Source organism: Macrotis lagotis, chromosome 2, assembly GCF_037893015.1.
Source record: "Macrotis lagotis isolate mMagLag1 chromosome 2, bilby.v1.9.chrom.fasta, whole genome shotgun sequence".
Lineage (NCBI taxonomy): Eukaryota > Metazoa > Chordata > Mammalia > Peramelemorphia > Peramelidae > Macrotis > Macrotis lagotis.
In genome coordinates, this window is record NC_133659.1 from 238,896,894 (window position 1) to 238,919,077 (window position 22,184).

The following is a 22,184-nucleotide window of genomic DNA, read 5'->3' on the forward strand; positions in this document are numbered from 1 at the left end:
TGGAAATGCACCTGTTTGTTCTTGCTATATTGTCAAAGTTATCTCTTTGTTAATAAATGTTAAGTGCTTAAATAAAACTGGGCTATCAATTACAACCTGTCTTCAATATACTCCTCTATATCCCCCAGGCAAGCTCTTCACTGGGAAACATCATCTAAGACATTGCAAATACTTTGTTGTACTCAAACCCTATCAGTACTCTCTGTAACTTCTGCCTTCCATATTGGGGAGTGGAGGGGAAAGCAAAGAATTCCTGTTAAAGATTCCATTTAAAGAGGTTTCTCAGGTCAATCATCTGTTCATTTTCTACCAGGGTATTTTCTTTCTTTTGGTTTTTGCAGGGCAATGGGGTTAGGTGACTTGCCCAAAGTCACACAGGTAATTATTATTGTATCTGAGACCAGATTTGAACACAGATCAAAGGCCTTGGTCAGATCTACAAATGTATTCATATATATATATACATATACACATTTATAAGTATATATATATATATATACATATACACATTTATAAATATATATATATACATATATATATATATATATATATATATGTATATATATATGCTTAAAATTTTGATACTGTAGAGCAGGGTGGGGAACCTTTTTTCTGCCAAAGGTCTTTTGGATATTTATAACATCATTTGCCTGCTAATTTGTTCAAACATTTAATTAACTCACCTAAAAAGCTCCTAGATTTATTGAATTTTAAGTCCCACCTGTGGTTACTGTGTCAGCACCAGATCAAGTAGCCCACTGGCTAGTGTTTCCCATACTGCTATAGAGATTAATAGGAAATTCTTTTAATTTCCAACAATTTCTTTTATTTAGCCTACTGCTTAGGCTAATTTTGGCCTAATAATTAAAACCAAGAAAACACAGATGCTCCTTCAGTCTAGCGGCCCACTATCCATATGTGGAAGAATAGGTTACAGCAAATGGAGTTTTGAATACTATGGATATTCATTTACCTTGCAGTATACTTTTTAAGGATGTACACATTGATAATGAGAGAGACAAAATGAGACAGAGAAGAAAAAAGGGGGGAGAAAGAGAGAGAAAGGGGGGGAGGGAGGAGGAAGGAAGGAGGAAGGGAGGGGGAGGAAGAAAGAACCAAGTCTCTTCTTGGATATAGAAAAAAATACAATTTAAAAGAAATGAAACAAGAGAAAATTTCAGGTTTCTCTTAAGTATAAGTATGGAATGATTCATGAATATAGTGAAGTTTAAGAAACACAAAATCTTTTTTATGGTTCAGAAAGGAAGAATTTAGAGTAAATGGGTACCTTGTCCATTTTCCACCTCTCCACAATTAAAGTAGATATAACATTCCATTAATTTTATTTGTTAAATCTATACTAATATCAATAATCCATTTGAAATACCTTAGTAGGGTCAGCTAGGTGGCACAGTGGAAAGTGCACCAGCCCCAGGAGTCAGCAGGATCTGTGTTAGTTACAAGGGATTATGGAAAAATATGTCAAAATTTGGCTGCCCAAAGAAGTTCAACAGTGTTATATATCAGTTTCATGATGGTGAGCTTGTCTGAGTTCTGGATAATGGATGATGCTCTCATGCTTTCCCAAATCACCACTGGAGAAAAATGAGGCTGTGCTTGTTCTCATGCTTTTTTAGCATGTTTTCATTCATGTTGTCAAACACCTTCAATGAGGATGAACATGACATCAAAGTCAGGTACTATACCAATAGTAAATTCTTCTACCTGAAAAAGCTACAAGCCAAGACCTGAGTGGAGGGTACTCCCACTTGATTTTCTGTTTTCAGATGATTATGTATTGAATGTAGCCTTTGAAACTGATATGCATCAAAATATGGATCAATTCTCTGCTGCTTAGGCTAATTTTGGCCAATTAAAACCAAGAAAACACAGATGCTCCATCAGTCTAGCACCATACTATCCAAACGTGGAAGAATAGGTTACAGCAAATGGATGTTCACTTACCTTGCAGGATACTTTTTAGGGACATATACGTTGATAATGAGACAAAGTGAGACAGGAAGAGAAAAAAAGAGGAGGGGGAGGTAGTGAAGGGGAGGGGGAAGGGAGGAGGAGGGAGAAAGAACCAAGTTTGCTCTTGGACATGTCAAAAAAATACAATTTAAAAGAAATGAAACAAGAGGGAACTTCAGGTTTCTCACAAGAGATAGTGTGGAATGATTCATGAATATCATGAAATTTAAGGAACACAAAATCTTCCTTGGGTCCAGAAAGAAAGAATTTAGATTAAATTGGGCAGCTTGTCATATTAAGTGTATTTTGTTCTGCGGTATTGATCTGAAACTAGGTGTCATCTCTTTCATATAGTTTATAGAAGGGGATTGAATCAATTAACTAAGAACTAACTGTTCTTAATAAGTTGTACTGGTCTCCATTCCAAGGTTAATGAATTGTCCAGGGCTGATCAGATATTGTCACTTACTAGCTGTGCAACCTTGGGCAAGTCACTTAAACCTGATTGCCTGGAATTCAGGGTCATCTCCAATCATCCTCAGTCATATCCCACCACTCGATCCAGATGGTTCTGGATGAGAAAGTGAGACTGGTGACTCAGCACAGCACTCCCTCACTCAAATCCAATTCATGCTTGTCATGACATCACCTCCCCTGATGTCATGGTCTTCTTTGAGAATCATCACCACCATCACTTTCAGTCTCTGATTATTTTTTTTTGTTTTTGAAAGGCAATGGGCTTAAGTGATTTTTCCAAGGTCACACAATTAGGCAACTATTAAGTGTCAGAAGCCGAATTTGAACTCCAGACTCCAGGGCCAGTGTTCTATCCATTGCACCACCTAGCTGCCCCCTCTTTTTTATATCTCCCAAACTTTTTTTTAGTTTTTTTTTTTTTTTTGCAAGGCAAATGGGGTTAAGTGGCTTGCCCAAGGCCACACAGCTAGGTAATTATTAAGTGTCTGAGGCTGGATTTGAACCTAGGTACTCCTGACTCCAGGGCTGGTGCTTTATCCACTGCACCACCTAGCCTCCCCCCAAACTTTATGAACTTTTGCTTGCTTTGTAAAATAACATGCCTTTCAATATTGTATGATACCTAACCCTTCATACCTGTAGCCTAGTCATTCTCTCTACCTTAGTAACCTAAATAAATAAAATCTGTTCCTAGTCTCCTATTTAGGTACCCAGCACTTTCTGTATGGTTCCTCAGCTGTAACTCTCTTGTCCCAATTAAAGATTCTCATTTGTCATATTGACTTCGGGAAAATTCAAGTCAGTTTATATACACTCACTTCTAGTAGTTTAAATCTCAAAAAAACTGTTTTATGAGCTTGTAAATGGTGAATTCACTTTTGCATGGTGTTTTTATGTGATTTCATCTCTGTGTTTCATTTAAAGGGAGAAAGATCATTCTAGGTTCCTGTGTTCCTCATATATTTAAAATTCCAAAAAAGTCACAGGCCAAAAAAATAAACAGCTAGATAGTACAATTGATAACAACTCTGGATCTCAAAAACACCTGAGTTCAAATCCAACTCACTAGTTATGTGACCTTGGGCAAGTTACTTAACTCTTTTGCCTTATAAAATGGATTAGAGCACTTACCTCACAGGATTGCTGTGAGGATAAAATATTTGGAAAAAGCACTTTGCATTGTGTCTGGGGCATAGTAGGCACAACATAAATGCTTATTTCTACCACCACTACCTCTTCCCTTTCTCTTCCCCTTACTCAAAGTATTAAGAAAGACTCTAGGGAGAGAGGCTGGTTAGCAGATGAAACTCTTCTGTTATTTTTCCCAAGGAAAATGTTAGAGTTGGTTGTGGGTAGGTGATTGTAAGGTTTTCTCACTATGGAAAGTTAATAAACATTTATTAAGCACTATTATAATGTGCCAGGGTAATGCTATTCACTCTGGTTCTAAGCATCAAATAGAAAATGATACACATTGAGAATATGTGCACAAGAATTATTTGTAAAGCAGATGGTTAAAAGACTTCTATTTAAATGCCTTTAATATGCTCTCCTAAGATCCTTTGTAAAAGATTTTAAGGTAAAATTACAGAAGCACTCTACTGCTTAGTCTAGCAGCAACTAGGGAAATTTTGGGGGAGGCAAATTTAAAATGTTCTGGTAATTTGAAAAGTCAACATACAGTTTTGAATTTTTTTCCATAATAAAAAATGAATGTCTCTAGAATTTTACAAAATGCTTTTTACTCATTAATTTCCCTCTCCAAATCCACACAACCTATTTGTCACCAGCATTCTAATGCTCCCTTTCCAAACTCTGATTCTGGAAATTTCTTCAGGTTTTTCTTTAGTATTTTCTATTCCAGTACTCTCAGTATCCTTGAGAACATTTCCACCAGATTAGTGACAGGCTTTTCATCTTTCTGAGTTGTATTCTCTATCCCCTTTGCTAGTAAGAGAAATTACTTTCTATAATACAAATAACACATCCTCATTTTAATACCTTCAGTTTGCTAAGATCAAGGCCTAAGGCTCTAAGAATATCCTCTCCCAAATCTTCAAAATAGAAGGGATCTGGATTCCTGGGAACTTCAATTCTACCAGTCTCTCCCTTGAGGAGAATTATCAACCATCTTAATCCATACAACTGAAAATTCTTTTCCCACTTCCACAACCTCTTCCCCTAGTTTTCCCCTTCATTTCTCCTCTCAATTTGCTAGCACTTCCTTTCACTTTTCCCTTTCCTTCCCTTGTGTTCCATATTCTTTTTCGTTTTTCTCTTATTGCTTTTTTTCCCTATTCCCTTTCACTACTTTTCATTTTTTCCATTACCCCAAAACCCCGCTAATCTTCAGTTATTCTTCTCACCCCCATCCTTCTCCAAGACAGAGAGATGGGAATTTTTTAAATGACAATCTTTATTTTATTCTGGAAAATAATTAGGCAACTTCAATTTTCTTACATGAAATTGAGGTCAGGCAGGAAAGAAAAATATAAATGACCAAATTCCTCATACAATCACCATCACTGTCCTTATCTTCCAAGAAATAAAGGGATTAGAAATAAGGGATGGTACATCCTACCCTATCTAAGTTGGGAACACAAGTGGAGAAGAGGAAATGCTAATAGCATTAGCCACACTTGTTCCTTAGAATTCCACCACTGGGGAAGTGAAAAAACAGAAAAAGTCATGAGGTGAAAATGGAAGGAGCAGTGAGGACAAGACTCTTCTACTCTTTCATCAACCATTTGAAGCCACAAACTTCCAAAGAAGAAATTGGGTTCAAGGAATGGGACTAGAGATTGTCACTAGAAGAATTTTTCTCAACATCAACTGAGGACTCTCTCAACTCTAAGCCCACCCCACAACCTCCCACTAGACCTCAGAATGGAGAACTGTGGAGATTTTATTTTTCCTCATTCAATTTTCCTTTCTAGAATTAGGGATTACTAAACTTCAGAGGAAGGGGGGAAAGGAGACACCAGAAATGTAAAAAAAAAGATGAGTAAGAAAAGCAAAAAAAATATTATATGGATAAGAATAGATGACACAAACTGCACATAGGAAAAACAAAGAGAATGAGACAAGATAAATGTCACAGGGAAAAACACCAACAACTAAAATTTAATAGTTTGTTCCCTGGCTCCCCTTTGGTGTGTTCTTGTTTTGGCCACAAGCACATATACGTACTCAATTCAAGTCCTTAGAAAAAAGGATGGATCAAATGGGAGGAACCTGGGTAAGGAACATAATATCACAGATTTAGAGCTGGAAGGTCTGTTAAAGGTCAACTAGTCCAATCTTTTCATTTAATGGATGAAAAAACTGAGACCCAAAGAAGAAGAATGCACCTAGCTAGAAGGAACAGTAGTGGTGGGGGTGGGAGGGGAAACCAAATCAGTATGATATGAAACAGTTCCAATAAATGAAAAATCTCTGAAAATTATATTTTCTTAATTTTTTATGTCAAAACCAAAATTATCTCATGGAAAGACTAGGTCTCCTAGCTTCTGTAGGATAAAAGGCTGAATGTTTTTCTGTTTTACAAAGCTCCTGTTTAGAGCCCCAGTATTCCCCAAAACAGTTTTCCCATTGTTGGCAGAATATAAACCATGTATCCTATACTCCTGACTCAGATAGAGAAAATGCACTCGAATGCCATTTAGAAAAAGAAAAAAAACAAAAACAAAAAAAATCAGAACCTATAAGAAAACAAAAAGAAGAATGTAGCTGATAGCAAGACTCTCCAACCCTTCTGTAGAGGACTGGAGAGTAGATGCCACTGCTAACTCCAGTTAGGGTCATATCCGGTCCAGTCTCGTGGAGGTGCCAAGTATACCCGGCGGCCACGGAAAAGAAAACTGACAATGCCCCGATAGCCAGCTCGGGGAACACCTGACTTGAGATCATCCATGACACCGAGGGCCTTGGCAAAGGCTCTAAAGCTGTCTCGTCCCCTGTACTGTACCCGAACCTCCCCTAATTCCTGTTTCTGGTTGCCTTTTAGCTCCTCCACTTGCACTTGGGGGGCAGCATAGACTCGGGCAAAAAAGTCCTGATCATAGGCTTCCCGTTTCAGATAGGACAGGTCTAACTGAGTGAAGGGCACAAAACCTTGGTTCAACTTGATGAACTTGAGGTGCTGGTCAAAGAACTGCCCTTGGCTCACCCCCTTGCGACCAAAGGTCATTGTTCGAGAGATCTCTGGTCTTAAGCAAGCTCGATCCCGACGCTGCTCTGGCTGTCGCATCCAGTCATCCCAAAAGGCCTTTGGCCACTTAGGCTCTAGTTCATCCCATAACTCAGCCAGCAGTAGCCACCCCAGGCCTGGGAAAAAGTCAGTTCGATAGAGAAGATCAGGTTTTGTGGCATCCACCATCTGCTCCTTGCCATTGTCATTCCAAGCTGAGACACACCACAGTGATGGATCAGTCCTTAGGAGTGGATATGTTGCTTGAAAGTATTCAAAGAAGTCTGGAGCTACTTCCAGGTCATCTTCCACCACCACAGCTGCCTGATATTTGAAGGTACGGAAGATTTGGCTCAAGGCCCAGCGGTAATGACGGGCAATCTTATAATAGCCCTGGAATTTTCGGTGTTCAGTTGGGACAGGTATATTGCTAAGATCAGGTTGTTTAATGTGCATGATGGCATTACCATATGAAGCAATGACCTGGGCCGTTGCCTTGTGTCCACAGTCCTGGCTCACGATAATGGGAAAACGTTCCACTGAGGGCCTGTAGTGGAGAAGCTTATCTAGGCAACGACGAACTGTGCTTCGGTCACAAGCAATGACTAAAATAGGGAGGACGGCTGTTGCAGGAGCTGGGGTTGGGTGGGAGATAGCAGGAAGACCTGCAGTAACCGCTGGTTGTCTCCGGTTCCAAAGTACACTGTGTTTCTGAATCTGTTGTAGCAGTCCCTGCTGTCGCTCCAGCTCTATCTCAGCTTCCTGGGCCAGACGAATCACTCGCCGGGTAAGGTCAGCAGGGTCATCAGCAAAGGGGTCCTCAGATGCTGGGCCACCAGGCAAGGGTCGAGCCCAGAAGAAGAAGAGGAGCAGGGCGTTCCAGGCCACAAAAAGAATAGCACCCCAAAGCACCAGTCCTGCAGACTGCTTCTTCAGCATCCTGACCCCCTCGCAAGAGGGGTTAGAAGAAGTTGCTGCAGAAGGGCCTGGGGAATGGGGTGGTGATGTGGAAGAAAAGAGGTGAAACAGGGGAGAAAGTTTTTTTTAATCCCCTCTGCTCAGCCACCTAAGATCCTTTTGATAGTCCAGAAGATCAAACAGCAGCCATGAACCTAGAGAGAGGAAAAAGTATAGTGAACATCAAAAATGAATGTTACTACAAGATCATATATAGTTCAAGAGTGGCAGGCAGAGAGGCACAGGAACAGGGGCAAGGGAGTGAAGGTTATTAAGATAATTCTCCTGGAGAATCCTCAAAAGAGGAGTCTCCCTCTCACTTTCTTCAAACTATATAGAGGATAAAAGATTATAATGGGATATCCCTAGAAAGCTCAAGTTTTCAAAGAGCAGTCAACTGATAAGAAGTAGTAGTAGAGAAGAGAAACAGAACCAATCAGTTAATCAAAGAAGCAAAGGAGCAAAAACACTCTGTGCTCTCAAGGAGTCTTTATTTTAATAGGAGACAGCAAACACACACCTATTCTTCAGAAAAATAATTATTTGTTAGCTGCTTGAAAGATGGATTGGTTTCAGAACATGAGGTTTCAAATACAATCATCATTTGAACTGTATTGACATACTCAAACACAATCTCCAATCTCTTTCAGAGTCCTCAGACAACTCTATTCCTCTCTTCTCATTTACCTAAATAAGGTTATTTCAAAATTAAAAGAATATGGTCCACAACTTTGGACAGTCTAGTATAACAATAGGGTCAATTCAATAATCTGCAACAACCTAACTATGCTTGGACCTCTCTCCTCCAAGGACAGGATATTAAGTTTTCTCTGTTTGAAGTTTATCCTCCCAGCTGTTGACAGAGCAGTGTGCAGAACACTCTTAAGTATGGGTGACTGGGAAAATGGGCGCACCCATGATCAGTTGGGTATTACAGAGGTCAAAAGTCTATCCAAAGGGGCTCATCCTCCCCCCCCTCACGTGGGTCCCCATTCCTTATTACATCCCCTCCTCTCCCCATAACTAGCAACCCAGGCTCTAATTTGAGTGTGTAAAAATCTTGCATTTGATTTCCATCAGTTTATTTACTCTCCTAAAATTCCAATTCTACTTTTATGGTTTCTTGTTTATCTAACTCCTTATCTATAAGAGATACATTCTTTCTTTATGGCTTCCCTCTCCCCCCACCCCATCCTCCCTGTTATACATCAACCTATTTTATAGTTTTCTCCATCCTCCCTATTTGGTTTACCTGTAAGACATAGACTCCTTTCCTCAGTTTCTCATAGTTGATGTATAAATGAAAACTCATCAGTTAGTACAGATCATTTCCCCAAATTTGCCCTGTCTTCAGTCTAAACCTCATCTTCCCTCACTCCAACTTAGTGAAAGAATTGATGGCAAGATGAACCTGAAGTCTGATTCTTTGTGACCCCATTTAGTGTTTTCAATGGGATAATAATAATTCCCTCTAATGAGAAAACTGAGACAAACAGGTTAAATGACTTTAAGGCTCACACAGCTACTAAGTACCTGAAGCTGGATTTGAACTGAGAAAGATGAGTTTTCCTGACTAAAGGTCCAGCACTCTATTCACTGTCATCTAGCTGACCTTCTATCTAATGGCAGTGTTATTAAATGCTTAAGCTTACTGTTTCAGAATTCCTTTGGTACGAAGTGAATGTAATAAACATACTAGAAATGAGGTAACCTGGTGTTATAATCCCATTCCTAACACTAATGTGACCTCAAGGCAAACTACCTAATCTTTACAGCATTTAGGGGCTTTGTTGGATGAGGGGTTGGAATAAATCCTAATAATAACTTCTAATATTCTATATCATTATGGTGATATTTCTCTCTCCCACCTTTGAAGAAGAAAAAGATCCATACAATAGTTTGTAAATACAAGATACAAACAAAAGCTCTGGGATAAAATAATCCCAAACAGCGGATAATTCAGAGATCTCACTTGAGATTACTTTGAACACATTAGAAACAGGTTTAGCTCTTAACACAAAGCACTTAGATAAGCCAAAAGCACTTCCCAACAATAAAGATTTCAAGACATTAATAAAAGTGAATTAAGAAAAGTTGTATAAAAGGTCTATGAACATAAGAAAAAATCTGATCTAGTTATAAAATAGAAAGGGAGTAGGATGACAGAGGTAGAGGCAAATGGACAAGATGATGATCTCTCCGAAATCTTTCTTAGCCAAAAGTTTATAGAACAAAAGTCCCATTACCCTCCCACTTTCTTCTTTTCTTCTAATACACACAAAATAAGGAACTCAGACAAAACTATAAAATCTATCACTCAGTGAGTATTTATTAAGCCTACAAGGCAGGAACCAAAAACATGAAGGAGGCACTGACCTAAAGGAACTCACATTCCATATCAGAGAAGGCATATTCAAAAATAAATATAAGGTAACTTTTTAAAGAGAAGCATTATTGACTAGGGCTGGAGGTCTTTATAGATTAACTTGTCCAAACCCCTCATTTTATTGATGGTGAAACTGAAGCCCAGGTAGGTTAGAGGATTTACACAGTCACACAGGTGGTTATGAGGCATTTTATATTTGCAAAGACTGATTTTTTTTTATTAAAAGAGTCCAAGGTAGTTATAGTCCAAGGCAGATTATAGATTTGCAAAGATTTCTTACAATCAGCTTTGACTATATAAACTAGGACAAGTCTTATAGATGCAGAATTGAGACTTACAAAATTGACTTGCTTAAAGGAACAAATCAGTGTGAGCTAGAGAATAAAAGCTTAGGTTTCCTGACTTCAGAACCAGTACTCCACCACAACAGGAATGTATACCCGCAATAATTAATAAAACTAAATTTTGAATATGTATCTTCTAACTCCAAATGCAGTGGGAGTTTCCCCCCTCCCCACTATATCATAAACAAATAAAAAAGAGTAAAGCGGAAGTATTTATGAAAACAGGTCCAATATGCAAAATAGCATGTCATCTCTTTGAACTCTAAAATTAAAGTGTCCTGCCACTTAGATACCCTTCTCTCTACAGTCTATTTTCTCCCAGAACCCAATCAACTCTTCTCAAAGTCTCTCTTTGCAACAGCACTAAATTCCAGAAATTATTTCAAGCATATTACTTACCTCAGTCATAATATTTTAGTTCCTCCTCTTTCTCCCCAACCCTAAATCCTTTCCAGGAACCAGATAGTAATTCTCTTTCCCCAATCTCTCCAAATTACTTGCTCCTTCTTTCTCAGGATACGGACATCTTTCCTCCCCCCAATCTATATCTATCTATATCTATCTATATCTATATATATATATCTATCTATCTATCTATCTATATATATATATCATATAGGATCATAGCTTTTAGAGCTGAAGGATAGAGCTCTAAGGATAAGGCCTAGGTTTCTCCCCTTAAACTCTAAATTCATTTATGCCAAGATACCACCACCAGATCCTCCCCTTCATCCTTCATAAGTATTAGCTCTTTTAAAACTAGAACAGGAACACGGATAAAATATGGGGTTTGGGGAAAAAGGTTTAAAATGTTCACTTCCAATATTAACTGAGGTGAGGACCTTCAAATCCAACCCTCCAATCTCTACAAACACAAATATCCACCCTTCTTCCCTCTCTGCATCACCCCCACACTGGCTCTCTTCCTCAAATCAAAATTTCCCTTTAAAGTTTCGCAATAACTCCCTCCCTTCAAGATTCTTTCCACATCTGGCTGCATGATTTTCAAAGAGAGTGCTCAGTGTTTCCTACTTTCCTGAACTCTACCGTAGGTGAAAAAATGACTAAAATACACCCTTCAAAAAAGAAAGTAAAATGCACTCCAAAGCCTGGCCACTCACGCCGTCCTCGGGCTGCCTCCCACATTGCCCCAGGTTTGGCCGCACGCACCCATCCGCACCACCACACCTCTCTGCACCTCCACCCAGGAGGCAAGTCGGAAGGAACTCCGAGTGGTGGACTGCTGTTTGTTTTTCCGTTGGGAGTTAGGGCAGAGGGGTGTGTGGTATCAGACACTGCCCCTTCTTCCTTTCGGTGACACCTTCTCCACAGCCTCCTCTGACCCCGGGTTTCTGGGTCACTATGTCTTCCAGAACCTCTTTGGCTCCAGAAATGTTGAGCTCGATGCCTGTCCCTCCCTCCCAACCCAGCAGCCTAAGTCGCCTTCAGGACGCCCCGAACTTCCTGCCACCGCCAAACTTTCCCCAGTTACCCAAGGCTCGCGCCAGTGGTCTCCTGTCCTGGGCCGGGGGCCGCTCGCCCCGCAAGACCCCGACTCCAGCAGCTTGGGAGCCCCGATGGACCACCGCCAGCCAGCGCCTTCCGCCCGAGGTACCCTTCCTGAGGCTGGAGCTGGGCCCGCCCCGGCTAAGCAACGTGGCCCTTCCCCCGAGAAAGGGCGGGGAGCGGGGGAGCCCCGCCCAGGAGGCGGAGGCTCGGAGGCCGCCTCCAGGGCCGCGCGGACCGGAGCGCCGGGGCCGACCCCGCCGCCCGCGGCCAGTGCCAAGGGTGGGCGCAGCCCGACAGGCCGAATCGTAGTCCCTTGAGTCCTTCGCGAACTCACCGGTGCCCTTCCACCTTTTAGCTAAAGCACGCAGCCCTAACGCCCTCTCACCTGGAGCGCAACAAGCACAGCCGCAACCCACTCATCAGTCCTCCTTCCACCCCTCATTTCGCTCCAGCTGCGAACTCAAGCTTCAAGTACCTTCCAGATCCCATTCCATTCTAAGCATTCATTATCTTACAGATGGAGAGTTGAATCTCGGAATCTAAAAGCGATAAACTCAAAACAATCGCATTTATTAAGTGGCAAGGGTATGCCAAGAAACTGGATACAAAAATTAAAAGCACTCAAGCTTATATTATACATGGGAAACAATACCTAAGGCAAACAATGTTTATAAGGGGAAAAAGAAAAAGAAAGGGAAGCATTAGCTTTTGAAGGAAGCCAGGAATGCTGAGTGGTAGAGGAGAGGGCTGAGGATTACGTCTGGTACGCAAAGAGCAGCAAATAGGGTGGTTTGGGTGAATGAAGAGTGCATGAGGGGTAATAAATCTTTTCCTAGCTCATAAAGATAGATTGGGGTTAGACCTTACAGGAAAAATAAGTTGGGGCTAGACTGAAGAATATGAACCGACATAAAGAAAGTTTGAATTTTATTATTGAAGGAACACAAACAGGGAACCGCTGAAGCTTTTTTTTTTTAAACAGGGAAGTAATATGGTCAGACCTCTGATTATCAGTATGGTAGTTACATGGAGGATGGATTGTGAGTGGAATATTCCCAATAAAACCTTCTTAGGGTTAATATTCCTAGTGAAGTCCTTTCAGGTTTAACAAATAGTAAGAAAAACAAACCATTATTTTTAGATTATTCTTAGAAGAAAGACCTTGCATTCTAAATTAGACTTGTAAACACCACCTGTTTTCTCAATTAGGATATTTTTACTAACTGGAAGGACAGTACACTGTTCCTAAAAAGACTTTGAGTTCCAAGACAAAACTAATCCCTTAAGATTTTGTTTAATGTATTTTTATCAGATACAGTTGAAGGGAAGAGAGGCAGGAAGCCCAATTGAAGAGGTAGAACTGATCTGGCAACTGATTACTTATTTGAGAATGAAAATGAAGAGCCAATTGAATTTTGTCTAATATGATATTCTTTAAGATGGAATTAATATTTCTTAATCTGATATATTTCTGATCATAAGGTGGACACTTAGTCTTTAATAGTTATAAGATGTCAGTCTGCTATGTAAGACCTGTCTCATTCTACAATGTTAACTTCACCTAAGTCAATATTATCTGGTCCTCTCAATGTTAACCTTACCTGATCAACAAACTTCAAGATGAGCAGAGAGAACATCCTATTGTTATTTGTAATCATTTACTCTTCAGCATAAGTGAAATTCTTGTCAATAAGAATTTTAAGTAAATATTACAAGACTTGAAAGAATCATATTGAAAACCATGTCATCTATGTGAAATCTCATTGGTTGGCTGCCAAAACTTTTATGATTCTTTATTCATCTTATACAAAATGCCCCCCAAATTTTGTACCAACATTGGCATTTACAACAATGCCATCCATCCATGGGCTTTGGTAAGATCCTAGAGAATTAAACTTTCATTTATAAAACTAACTTTGTTAGTTGTTTCATTTTTCGCCTAAGGAAATTGTGGTTAACAGTAAATGGTACATGTGACATCAGATCTAGGCTTGAATTTGAAAAAGTATAAACTTTTCCTCTGGACAACTCATAAAAGGGATCCCTAAAGAAAACAACCCAGGAAACATTTTTTAAGTCTGGCCTGAGTAACTTGTCTAAAGGTGAGATTGTTATTTTTCAAACTCAAATTGCTCTAGTAGCAAACTGTGTTCTTTTCTGAAGAGAAGTACTCTGGGATTGCTACTGACCATTTTGGGCAATTTTTTATTTTGGTGAGATTTTCCTTGGTTTTTGGGTTTCCGGCTGAAGTACTATCAGGGCTTATTTCCAGATCTAAGGGAGATGCTTTATTGGTAAGATAGCTAAGTAGTTAGATCTCTGGTGGGTTTTTGTTTGCTTGTTTTTTGATAAAAACATGAAAGCATATTTCTGTGGCATCTTGTGTCATAAGTCTACTGTCTGTTATATGTTATTTGTTTAGTGTCTTTTTGGTATATTGTTTTTATGTATAGTTATTGGTGATTGACTATTAGAAATATGGGACAACCCAATTCTAAAATCAGAGATGGTATAGAGTGAATTCCTGCTTTTTTTATATGACCAAACATTACAGTTCTAGTAATCACATATTTTGTCAGAGATGACAAAAATAACCAGTGACAATCCTCAGCTGAGCTGGCCTAGGTGGGTATCATTTGATAGGACTGAAATTAATTATCTTAAGACAAAACTAACTTTAAAAATCAGCAAAACTTCTAAAAGAGAATGGGAGTGCTTCTATCATTGGTTCAGTGAAATGTTAGAAAGAAAATCTGAGAAGGCCTGGTTTAGGGCTTGAAGGAAAATTTCTTCATCAAAATTCCTTTCCCCTGATCTGACAGAAGTGGCAAAAAGCCTCCTGAGTTTTGTTTCTGATTCTCCTCTGGCCTTGGGCTCTGCCCCTCCCACCCTGAGCCATGAAAGGTGGCAGTAAGCATTGCCTCTCCCTCTGCTTCAGTTCCTTATCCCCTCCTATTTCCTCTCATTTCTCTCCCTGTTCCTTGCCTGTTCACTCTTCTTACCCTCCTACCTCATTTCCACCTCATTTTAGCACCTCTCTCTATTCTCTGATGTACCCCATTGTATCCTCCTCTTGTTCTTCTCCTTCCTATGTTTCTGCTACTCCTTCTCCTTTGCTTACCTCAAAAGATCTTGCTCTCAATACAATTTCCCCAGCTCCAGATAAAAGTCTGAAGCCTGAATTAGTGGGGATCCATCCTTTCAAGGTAGTCAACACACCATGTCACCAGAGTGTTCAACCTAAGGAGGGAGAAAGACAAGTTAGATCTGAAGTACAACTGCACTGAGTAAAACTGCACATCCTCACTATAAATTTAAGCCATGGGTCAGGGGTGAGTTGAAGCACTGAAGATTCTCCTGATCCTTGCAAAGATCCTATTTCCTTTGGTGATCAAGTTAGATTTACTCTGCCATCCTATCGCCCCGGGGATCCCAGATATTTGCCAGTTAACTGTAACTCTAGTAGGCAAAGGGGAAGCAAAGAATTGGTTTAAAAAGGCAGATATCAAAGCTACTTTTGAAGAGCTCCAAAGCACAGATTGGATAGCATATGAAGATCAGGAAAGCCCAAGCTATAGGGGATGCCCTTTTGGTGCAATTCCCCTGGCATTTTCTCAACCAGTGGACTTTTCAAAAAATAAAAGTGTTGTTCAGAAGCAAGAGGAAATAGTATTTCAATTTTCTGACTGCCTAGCAGAGGTTTTTGATGCAAATTCTGGCCTGAAGCATGATAAGGAAGGAGGAGGACAGGCTCAGTTTCTCTTATTTTGTTAACAATCTGCAACCTACTCTGTCCAGAAACAGTAAGATAAGTGAGTGGAGCTGGCAAGATAAACATCCTCAATACATTGTGGAATTGGCTCAGAAATTGAGTCAAAATTTAATAGAGCAAAAAGAAAAAGATGTCCAAGAAAAGAGAATTACAAGCAAAGCAGGATAAGGTGCTGACTATACAGCTCAATCAGCTGACAGCCCCCACCCAAGACACTTCTGTAGTTAGGAGGCAGTCTGAGGATCCAGCAGCCAGGGTTTGATAAAAATTGCAAAAAATCTAGACAGAAACCAGTGTAGATCCTTTCTCAAAAATTTAGAAAACATTAAAAATCAGAAATTAAGAAGTCCTTCCCCACAGTCTTTCCAAGTTTTTAAAACTTCTCTTTCTGCTCCTTTTGGACAGAACCAGTTTCAACTACTGTCCTGCCTCGCTCTTCTGTGGTGTCCAATCCTCCTACAGTATTCACTGCAGCTGACCTATGCAATGACTATTTTTCCAAACCAATTCCTTCCAGCAGTAAATACAATTTTGCTTTCAAATGGAAAGGTGAGCAATCTACATAGGTGGACTTTTTTTTTTAATATGCTTTAGAATATAAAGGACTCAACTAAATTGTTTGGAAATGGAATGTTCTACCAAAAGGATCTTAGGTGGCTGAGCAGAGGGGATTAAAAATGGAATGTTCTCTGGATTTTTCCTCTGATTTGCTGGAGATTTGTCACCTTTGGTGGTGTTTGTTTTGGTTTTCTGGCTGGGGTAGGTGCTGGAGATTTGCCTATCTGGCACCCTGTTGTCTTTGTGTAGTGTTTAGGGAACCTCTAGTGTGAGAGCAGGGTGGGATTTTCCCTGGAGTTTAGGAGCCTCTCTGGTTCAAAGTACTCATGACTCTGTTTATGTGTTTTATATGTTTGTTTTAAATTACAGGCAGAGGGAAGCTCTGCCAAGTCAGGCCTGCTGTCATGTCTCTGTGTTCTGGTTGGCCAGTCTTTCTCTCTATTTTCCCTTTTTCAAAACTGGATCTTTTTTTTTCCCCCAACATCTCATTATTTGGCACCACAGGATAGATTTTCCTGAAAATCATGTTGTTTTGGGGGAAAGGAGGGTTCTATTTTTCCATTATTTTTTATTGTTCTTTTCTGATCAGATTGACTTATCAGGGTTTTATTTACTGATTTGGCAAATTATATGTATAAGGGAGCTAGAAGAAATTAAACTGTCCCTAAAATTATTTTTGACTGGTCTTAATTAGCATGATGATGATGATGATAATAATAATAATAATGATGATAATAATTTAGATTAGAGGTCTCTCTGTGTTGCTCTCTTCTTCAGTCTCCTCTGGCCCAGGGATCTAAGAAGAGGCCACTGCATCTTTTGGGGAGATTTCAGAGGGCTAGGCCTGAGCCCCTAAAATGATGCCAGTGTACAAACTTTGATCTACTAAAAATTGTGTCTCTAAACAGTGCTGGTTGGATGAATTCTCAAAAAAAAAAAATTAAGTGTTGATTTCGGAATAAGAATGGAAACTGAAAGTCTTATTCTAATACTGTTTCTCAAAAACTGCAGAAAGAAAAGGTTTTGTTTTTGTTTTATTTTTAAAAAATAATAATAGAAGAGAGGAATATCTGTAATTTATATGTTAAGGACCTATAAGTCTAGATTTTGGGTCGATTTAATGCAAAATTTAGTTCTGAAGGAAAAGGTAGCAGGACTATATAAATTAAGAAATGCATTCAAGCTATATGGTCACCTGTTTAATGAGATAACCATACTTGGATTGGTTTTCTGTGCAATAAGTTTATAAATCGTTTAACTTGAGAAGTTTTCTTAAGTTGGAAAATACATAATTTGAATCATGATATTGTGAAGGTCATGAATGCTCTAATATTAAGAAATATTGCTCAATAATTGGGAGTTTAAAAATCGTGCTATTGACAGAATGAAGAAAAACTAAATTTCTTATGTATTATTGTTGCTTTTCATAATCACAGTTTTTGACGTTTGACTCATGAATTTCTTAAGATTGTTAGGTACAAAGAAAATCCTGTAATCATAAAGAAAAAGGATTTGGGGAGGAGTTAGGTGGTAATGGATAGAACACTGGCCCTAGAGTCAGGAGGACCTGAGTTCAAATCCAGCCTCAGATACTTAATAATTACCCAGTTGTGTGATCTTGGGCAAGTCACTTAATCCCATTGCCTTAAATAAATAAAATTTAAAAAAAAAGAAAAAGGATTTTTAGAACCATCAGGTCATAAATTTTTATCAAGAATTTTTCTATATGGAAGTCTGATGGGCATTTAACAATTTTAGTAATTTTATTTCACTTAATTGCCGATGAATGGGTTAATTATGTGATGCCATTCTTTAAAGTCAATATTTCAAAGGAATTTGTCTTAAGGTTGTTTTTGTAAGAGTAATTTAGTTAGGTATATTTCTCCATGTCTTAAACCAACAGACCCTTTTTCTTTGTACACACCCTTGAGGTCAAGGATGGTACTTAGAAGTTCCGTGGTAATTGAGATTTATTGCCTGTTAAGAATTTGTGGGATTAATTTGTAATACCTATAAATATTTTTTTTACCAATTTAAGTCTAATAAATTCCAATTTCAAAATTTTGTTTTGCTTTAAGATAGAATGAGAGATGTCCATCACTTCACAAGTTCATAACTAATGTATTGTCCTTTTTAACATCAGGAATATTTATTGCTGTTAAAAAAAAAAGGACTCAAAAAGACTTTTGTAAAGGTTATTTTATGTATTTTGTATAGGGGCTACTAAATTTTCAAATCTATAAGCTAATTTATTGCAAACAATGTGATATTTGCTTATAGCTATCACAGAAAAGTTTCTATATTTTTTTAAGGTTACAATTTGTGAAACAATTAGCTGTTGGGTTACAATTAAGAGCATTTAAAGTCTGCAAGCAGAAAAGTTCTTGGTAATGTTTTGAAATTATCATGTATGAGATTTCCTGAGAAATCTCATTTTTTTTAAGAGTGATAAATATATTTGAATAGAAGTGAATGAACTTATAAAATTACTAGATGTTCTACTACCTTGGTGAATAAGATAATGACATCTGTAGTCATATCACCTGGGATGGGAGAGATAAATGCCTATGATCACATGAAGAATGTTAAACGAACTTCCCCTCATATTTTCTGAGAAATTTAAAGGTTCAAAGGTTCTTTTTCCTCTCTTTTGGTTACATTATGTGCACCTTTGACTAAAGTTGGGGGGAAGAAGTGTAACATTTTAAATTATGGTATGCATTTTAAAATATGGTAGTAGGTATTTTGTAATAATCAAACACTATGAATAATGTCCTCAACTCTATACATATAATTATCAGTTGGGTTAATTTGCTTTAAAATTTTTTTATAACTATTCATTTTTTCTATCTTTGTCCAATTTTCCTTACATATATATATGTATATGTATGTATATACCTACATTATTAATTAACTGTTTGCTATATATGCAAGTGTTGAAGCATATTAATGGAAAGTTTTGAAGAAAATTTGTTTCTATGTGTTACATATTTTAAACCTTTTGTTGTAAGATCACGTGTGCAACATGGGTAATATTTTGTGATTTTTCCTGTAATATTATTCATTGTTACCACTATATGATCATAATCAAAATATGGCATTATTTTTGATCCTTTAGTTCATGAAGTTTAGAGATGAATCTCTCTGGTTATAGGAAATTGCTATAAAAATGTAATGGGATTGAAATTGGCTTCCTATCTTGAGTCTGAAATCCAGGTATAAAAGGAAAAGATTGGTGGGCCATAGTCCATCAAAGCCAGAAAAAGAGGGGGTTTGTTGAAATTTACAGGTGAAAAAGTTTACTGGGGTAAGAGAGTGGGGAAGAAAAGCAGTTTTTCAGTCTGATCTGAGGCTATACTTTTTCCTGACTCTGTTTCCTATGAATGTGACATTTAGAAAAATGTCTCTCACCTGGCAGAATGAGAGTTTGGCTTGAGACACTTGGCTACCTACATGACCTCCACCTGGAACAAACATCTAAAATACATAAGGGACCACTGTCCTTTCTTTTATGTCCCTGATCTTATGGTAAATTGCCATGATCATATCAGACAATCAGTGCTAAAATCAGGTACAGTAATTTTGGCCTACATTTATCTAAATTTAAAATATCAGCTAGATTATAGTTTGGCATAATTGTTATGAAAGTTATCTTGTTAAGAGAAAGGTATCCTCCAAATGGGGGAATAACAAAAATAATAATAATAACCTCTGTTTGTGACTGGATTTTCTGTGAATACCAAATCAAATTGTAAATCATCAAGATCTAAGGTATTTCAGAATTTCATTTTCTAGTAATGATAATAGTAATTGACTGTTTAAAATATTAAGAAGTTTCAACAGAAAAAGGAAAAATCTCTACAAGCAACCTGCATTGAAGAAATCTCTGAAGCTACATCCTTAACCCTAGAACTTCATAAGGTGACTTCAGAAGAAATAGACCTGAATCTTTTCCCTGCTGCTGTGTTTTTATCTATATGAGATACACATACTATATATATATGTACAATAAAAAAGGGATTGCCCCCTTTTGAATCTGTAACTTTTTTAAACTTGTGAATGTATTACTCACTTGTATTACTGTGAGGAATTTTACAGTACTTTCCCATGGTTCTTAGAAAATCTGAGTCCTACTAATATATGGTTTCCCCAATGTAATATCTTCCTACATCTTTAAATAATTGATCTATGAATGACACAAGGTGTATCTAGATCCAAATGGGGTAAATGTCTTATATGATGGAATTAATATTTCTTAATCTTTAACTAATAGCTGTAAAATGTCAGTCTTCTATGGAAGGCCTGTCTCCTACAATGTTGACTTCACCTGTGTCAATACTATCTGGTCCTCTGATCAACAAACTTCAAGATAAGAGACATCCTGGATGAGCAGAGAGAAAATCCTATTGTTATTTGTAAACATTTACTCTTCAACACAAGTGGAATTCTTGTCAATAGGAATTTTAAGTAAATATTATAAGATTTGAGAGAATCATACTGAAAACCATGTCATCTTTGTGAGATCTCATTGGTTGGCTGCCAAAAGTTTTCTGATTCTTTGTCCATTTTATATAAAATGCCCCCAAAATTTTTGTATCAATGTTGGTGTTTGCTAGAATGCTATCCATCCATGTGTTTGGTAAGATCTTAGAGAAGTAAATTTCATTTATAAAACTAATTTTGTAGTTTCATTTTTAGCCTTAGGAACTTATGGTTAACAACTACAAAGTTTCAAAACTGAGTGACTAGAGCAATACCGATACCTTCAGCAGAACTAGGTATGTTAGGAAAACAAATGGTTTGGGGGAAAACAAAATATTTTTTGAGACATGTTGAACTTGTGATGCCTATGGATATAAATATCCATAGGCAGTTGATAAAATAGGATTGGAGCTCAAGATACAGACCAGGACTGGAAGTTATCTATATAAAGATGATAATTAAACACAGAGATTGATGAGATCAACAAATTAAAAGTGTAGAGAGAGAAGAGGGCCCCGAAGAGCCTTGGGCTACACCTATGGGCACAGGACATAGATGATGACTCAACAGAGATGGTCCTGAAAAGAAGCAATCAGATCGCTTTCTAGAAGAGATCAAGAGAGCAATCACCCAAATCCAGAAAGGAAAGCGTATCCAGGAGGAAAGTGTAGTGAATAATATCAAAAGTTGCAGAGACCATCAAAAAGGAATAGAACTAGGAAAAGGTCACTGAATTCAAAGAAGTTACTGTCAGTTTCAGTTGAATGATAAGAAGCCAGATTATAGGAGTGAAAAGCAATCAAAAACAGAAGTTGAGACAAAGAGCACAGACAAGGTTTTCTAGGAATTTGGTTATAAAAGGGAGAAGCGTAGCATAGGATGATAGTCTGAGGAGATGGTAGGCTTAATGAACCGTATATGAACATGCTTATAGGCAACAGGGAAGAAAGTGTAACATCATGAGGCAAGCTGCTGAAAAAACCAGAAAGATAGGATCAAAGGTACAAGTACAGGGAATTGTCCTAGGAAAGAGAGAAGCCAGAGACTGGGATAAAGGAAGAATAAATGGAAAGCGATTTGAGATGTAGAGTTTTAGAAAGGAGGAAGCTCACAGAGACCATACCCTTATTTTCTCAGTAAACTATGAGTCAAGGGCCTTTTCTGAGAGGGAGAAGGGAGCTGCTGTGGGTAAAATTTGAGAAAAGATGTTTGGAGCAGCCACTAGAATGAACATAAGGATCAATTAGAGAAAAGCAAAGATTTGAACCACAAATATATAGCAGATAGTCAGCAGGTTATATGACTTGTTCTAGAAGTATAAAAGTCAGACCTGAGGTAGTAGATGATGGGCTTAATTAAAAGGTTGGGGCATTTGGCAAGTTCCAATTTCCTCATTTTAAAGTTGAAAAAAATAAGGCCCAAAGATGAAATGATCTGCCCAACATCATGGATTATGTGTCAGACTTAAATTTAGAACTCAGATTTTCTGATTCAAAATCCAGTTCTCTTTCCTAAAGTACAAAGGAGTGTGAATCA

At 38.1% G+C, this 22,184-nt stretch overlaps 1 protein-coding gene across 10 annotated transcripts in view; it reads right to left on the bottom strand.

Annotated features, from left to right (window-relative positions):
• Positions 1–630: 630 nt before the first annotated feature.
• The window catches only part of MGAT1 (alpha-1,3-mannosyl-glycoprotein 2-beta-N-acetylglucosaminyltransferase), a 36,746-nt gene continuing 15,192 nt past the window's right edge, over positions 631–22,184 (bottom strand). For 8 of the 10 annotated variants that reach the window (XM_074225250.1, XM_074225255.1, XM_074225254.1 and 5 more), the window contains 2 exons: positions 14,958–15,076; positions 631–7,752 (listed from right to left, as the gene is read on the bottom strand). In XM_074225250.1, the coding sequence (XP_074081351.1) occupies positions 6,236–7,579 (1,344 nt within the window). In that variant the 5' untranslated portion in view covers positions 7,580–7,752; positions 14,958–15,076 and the 3' untranslated portion in view covers positions 631–6,235. Of the gene's footprint in view, positions 7,753–11,819; positions 12,005–14,957; positions 15,077–22,184 lie in introns of those variants that run through there. The other 2 variants (XM_074225257.1, XM_074225256.1) reach the window with 2 other exon arrangements.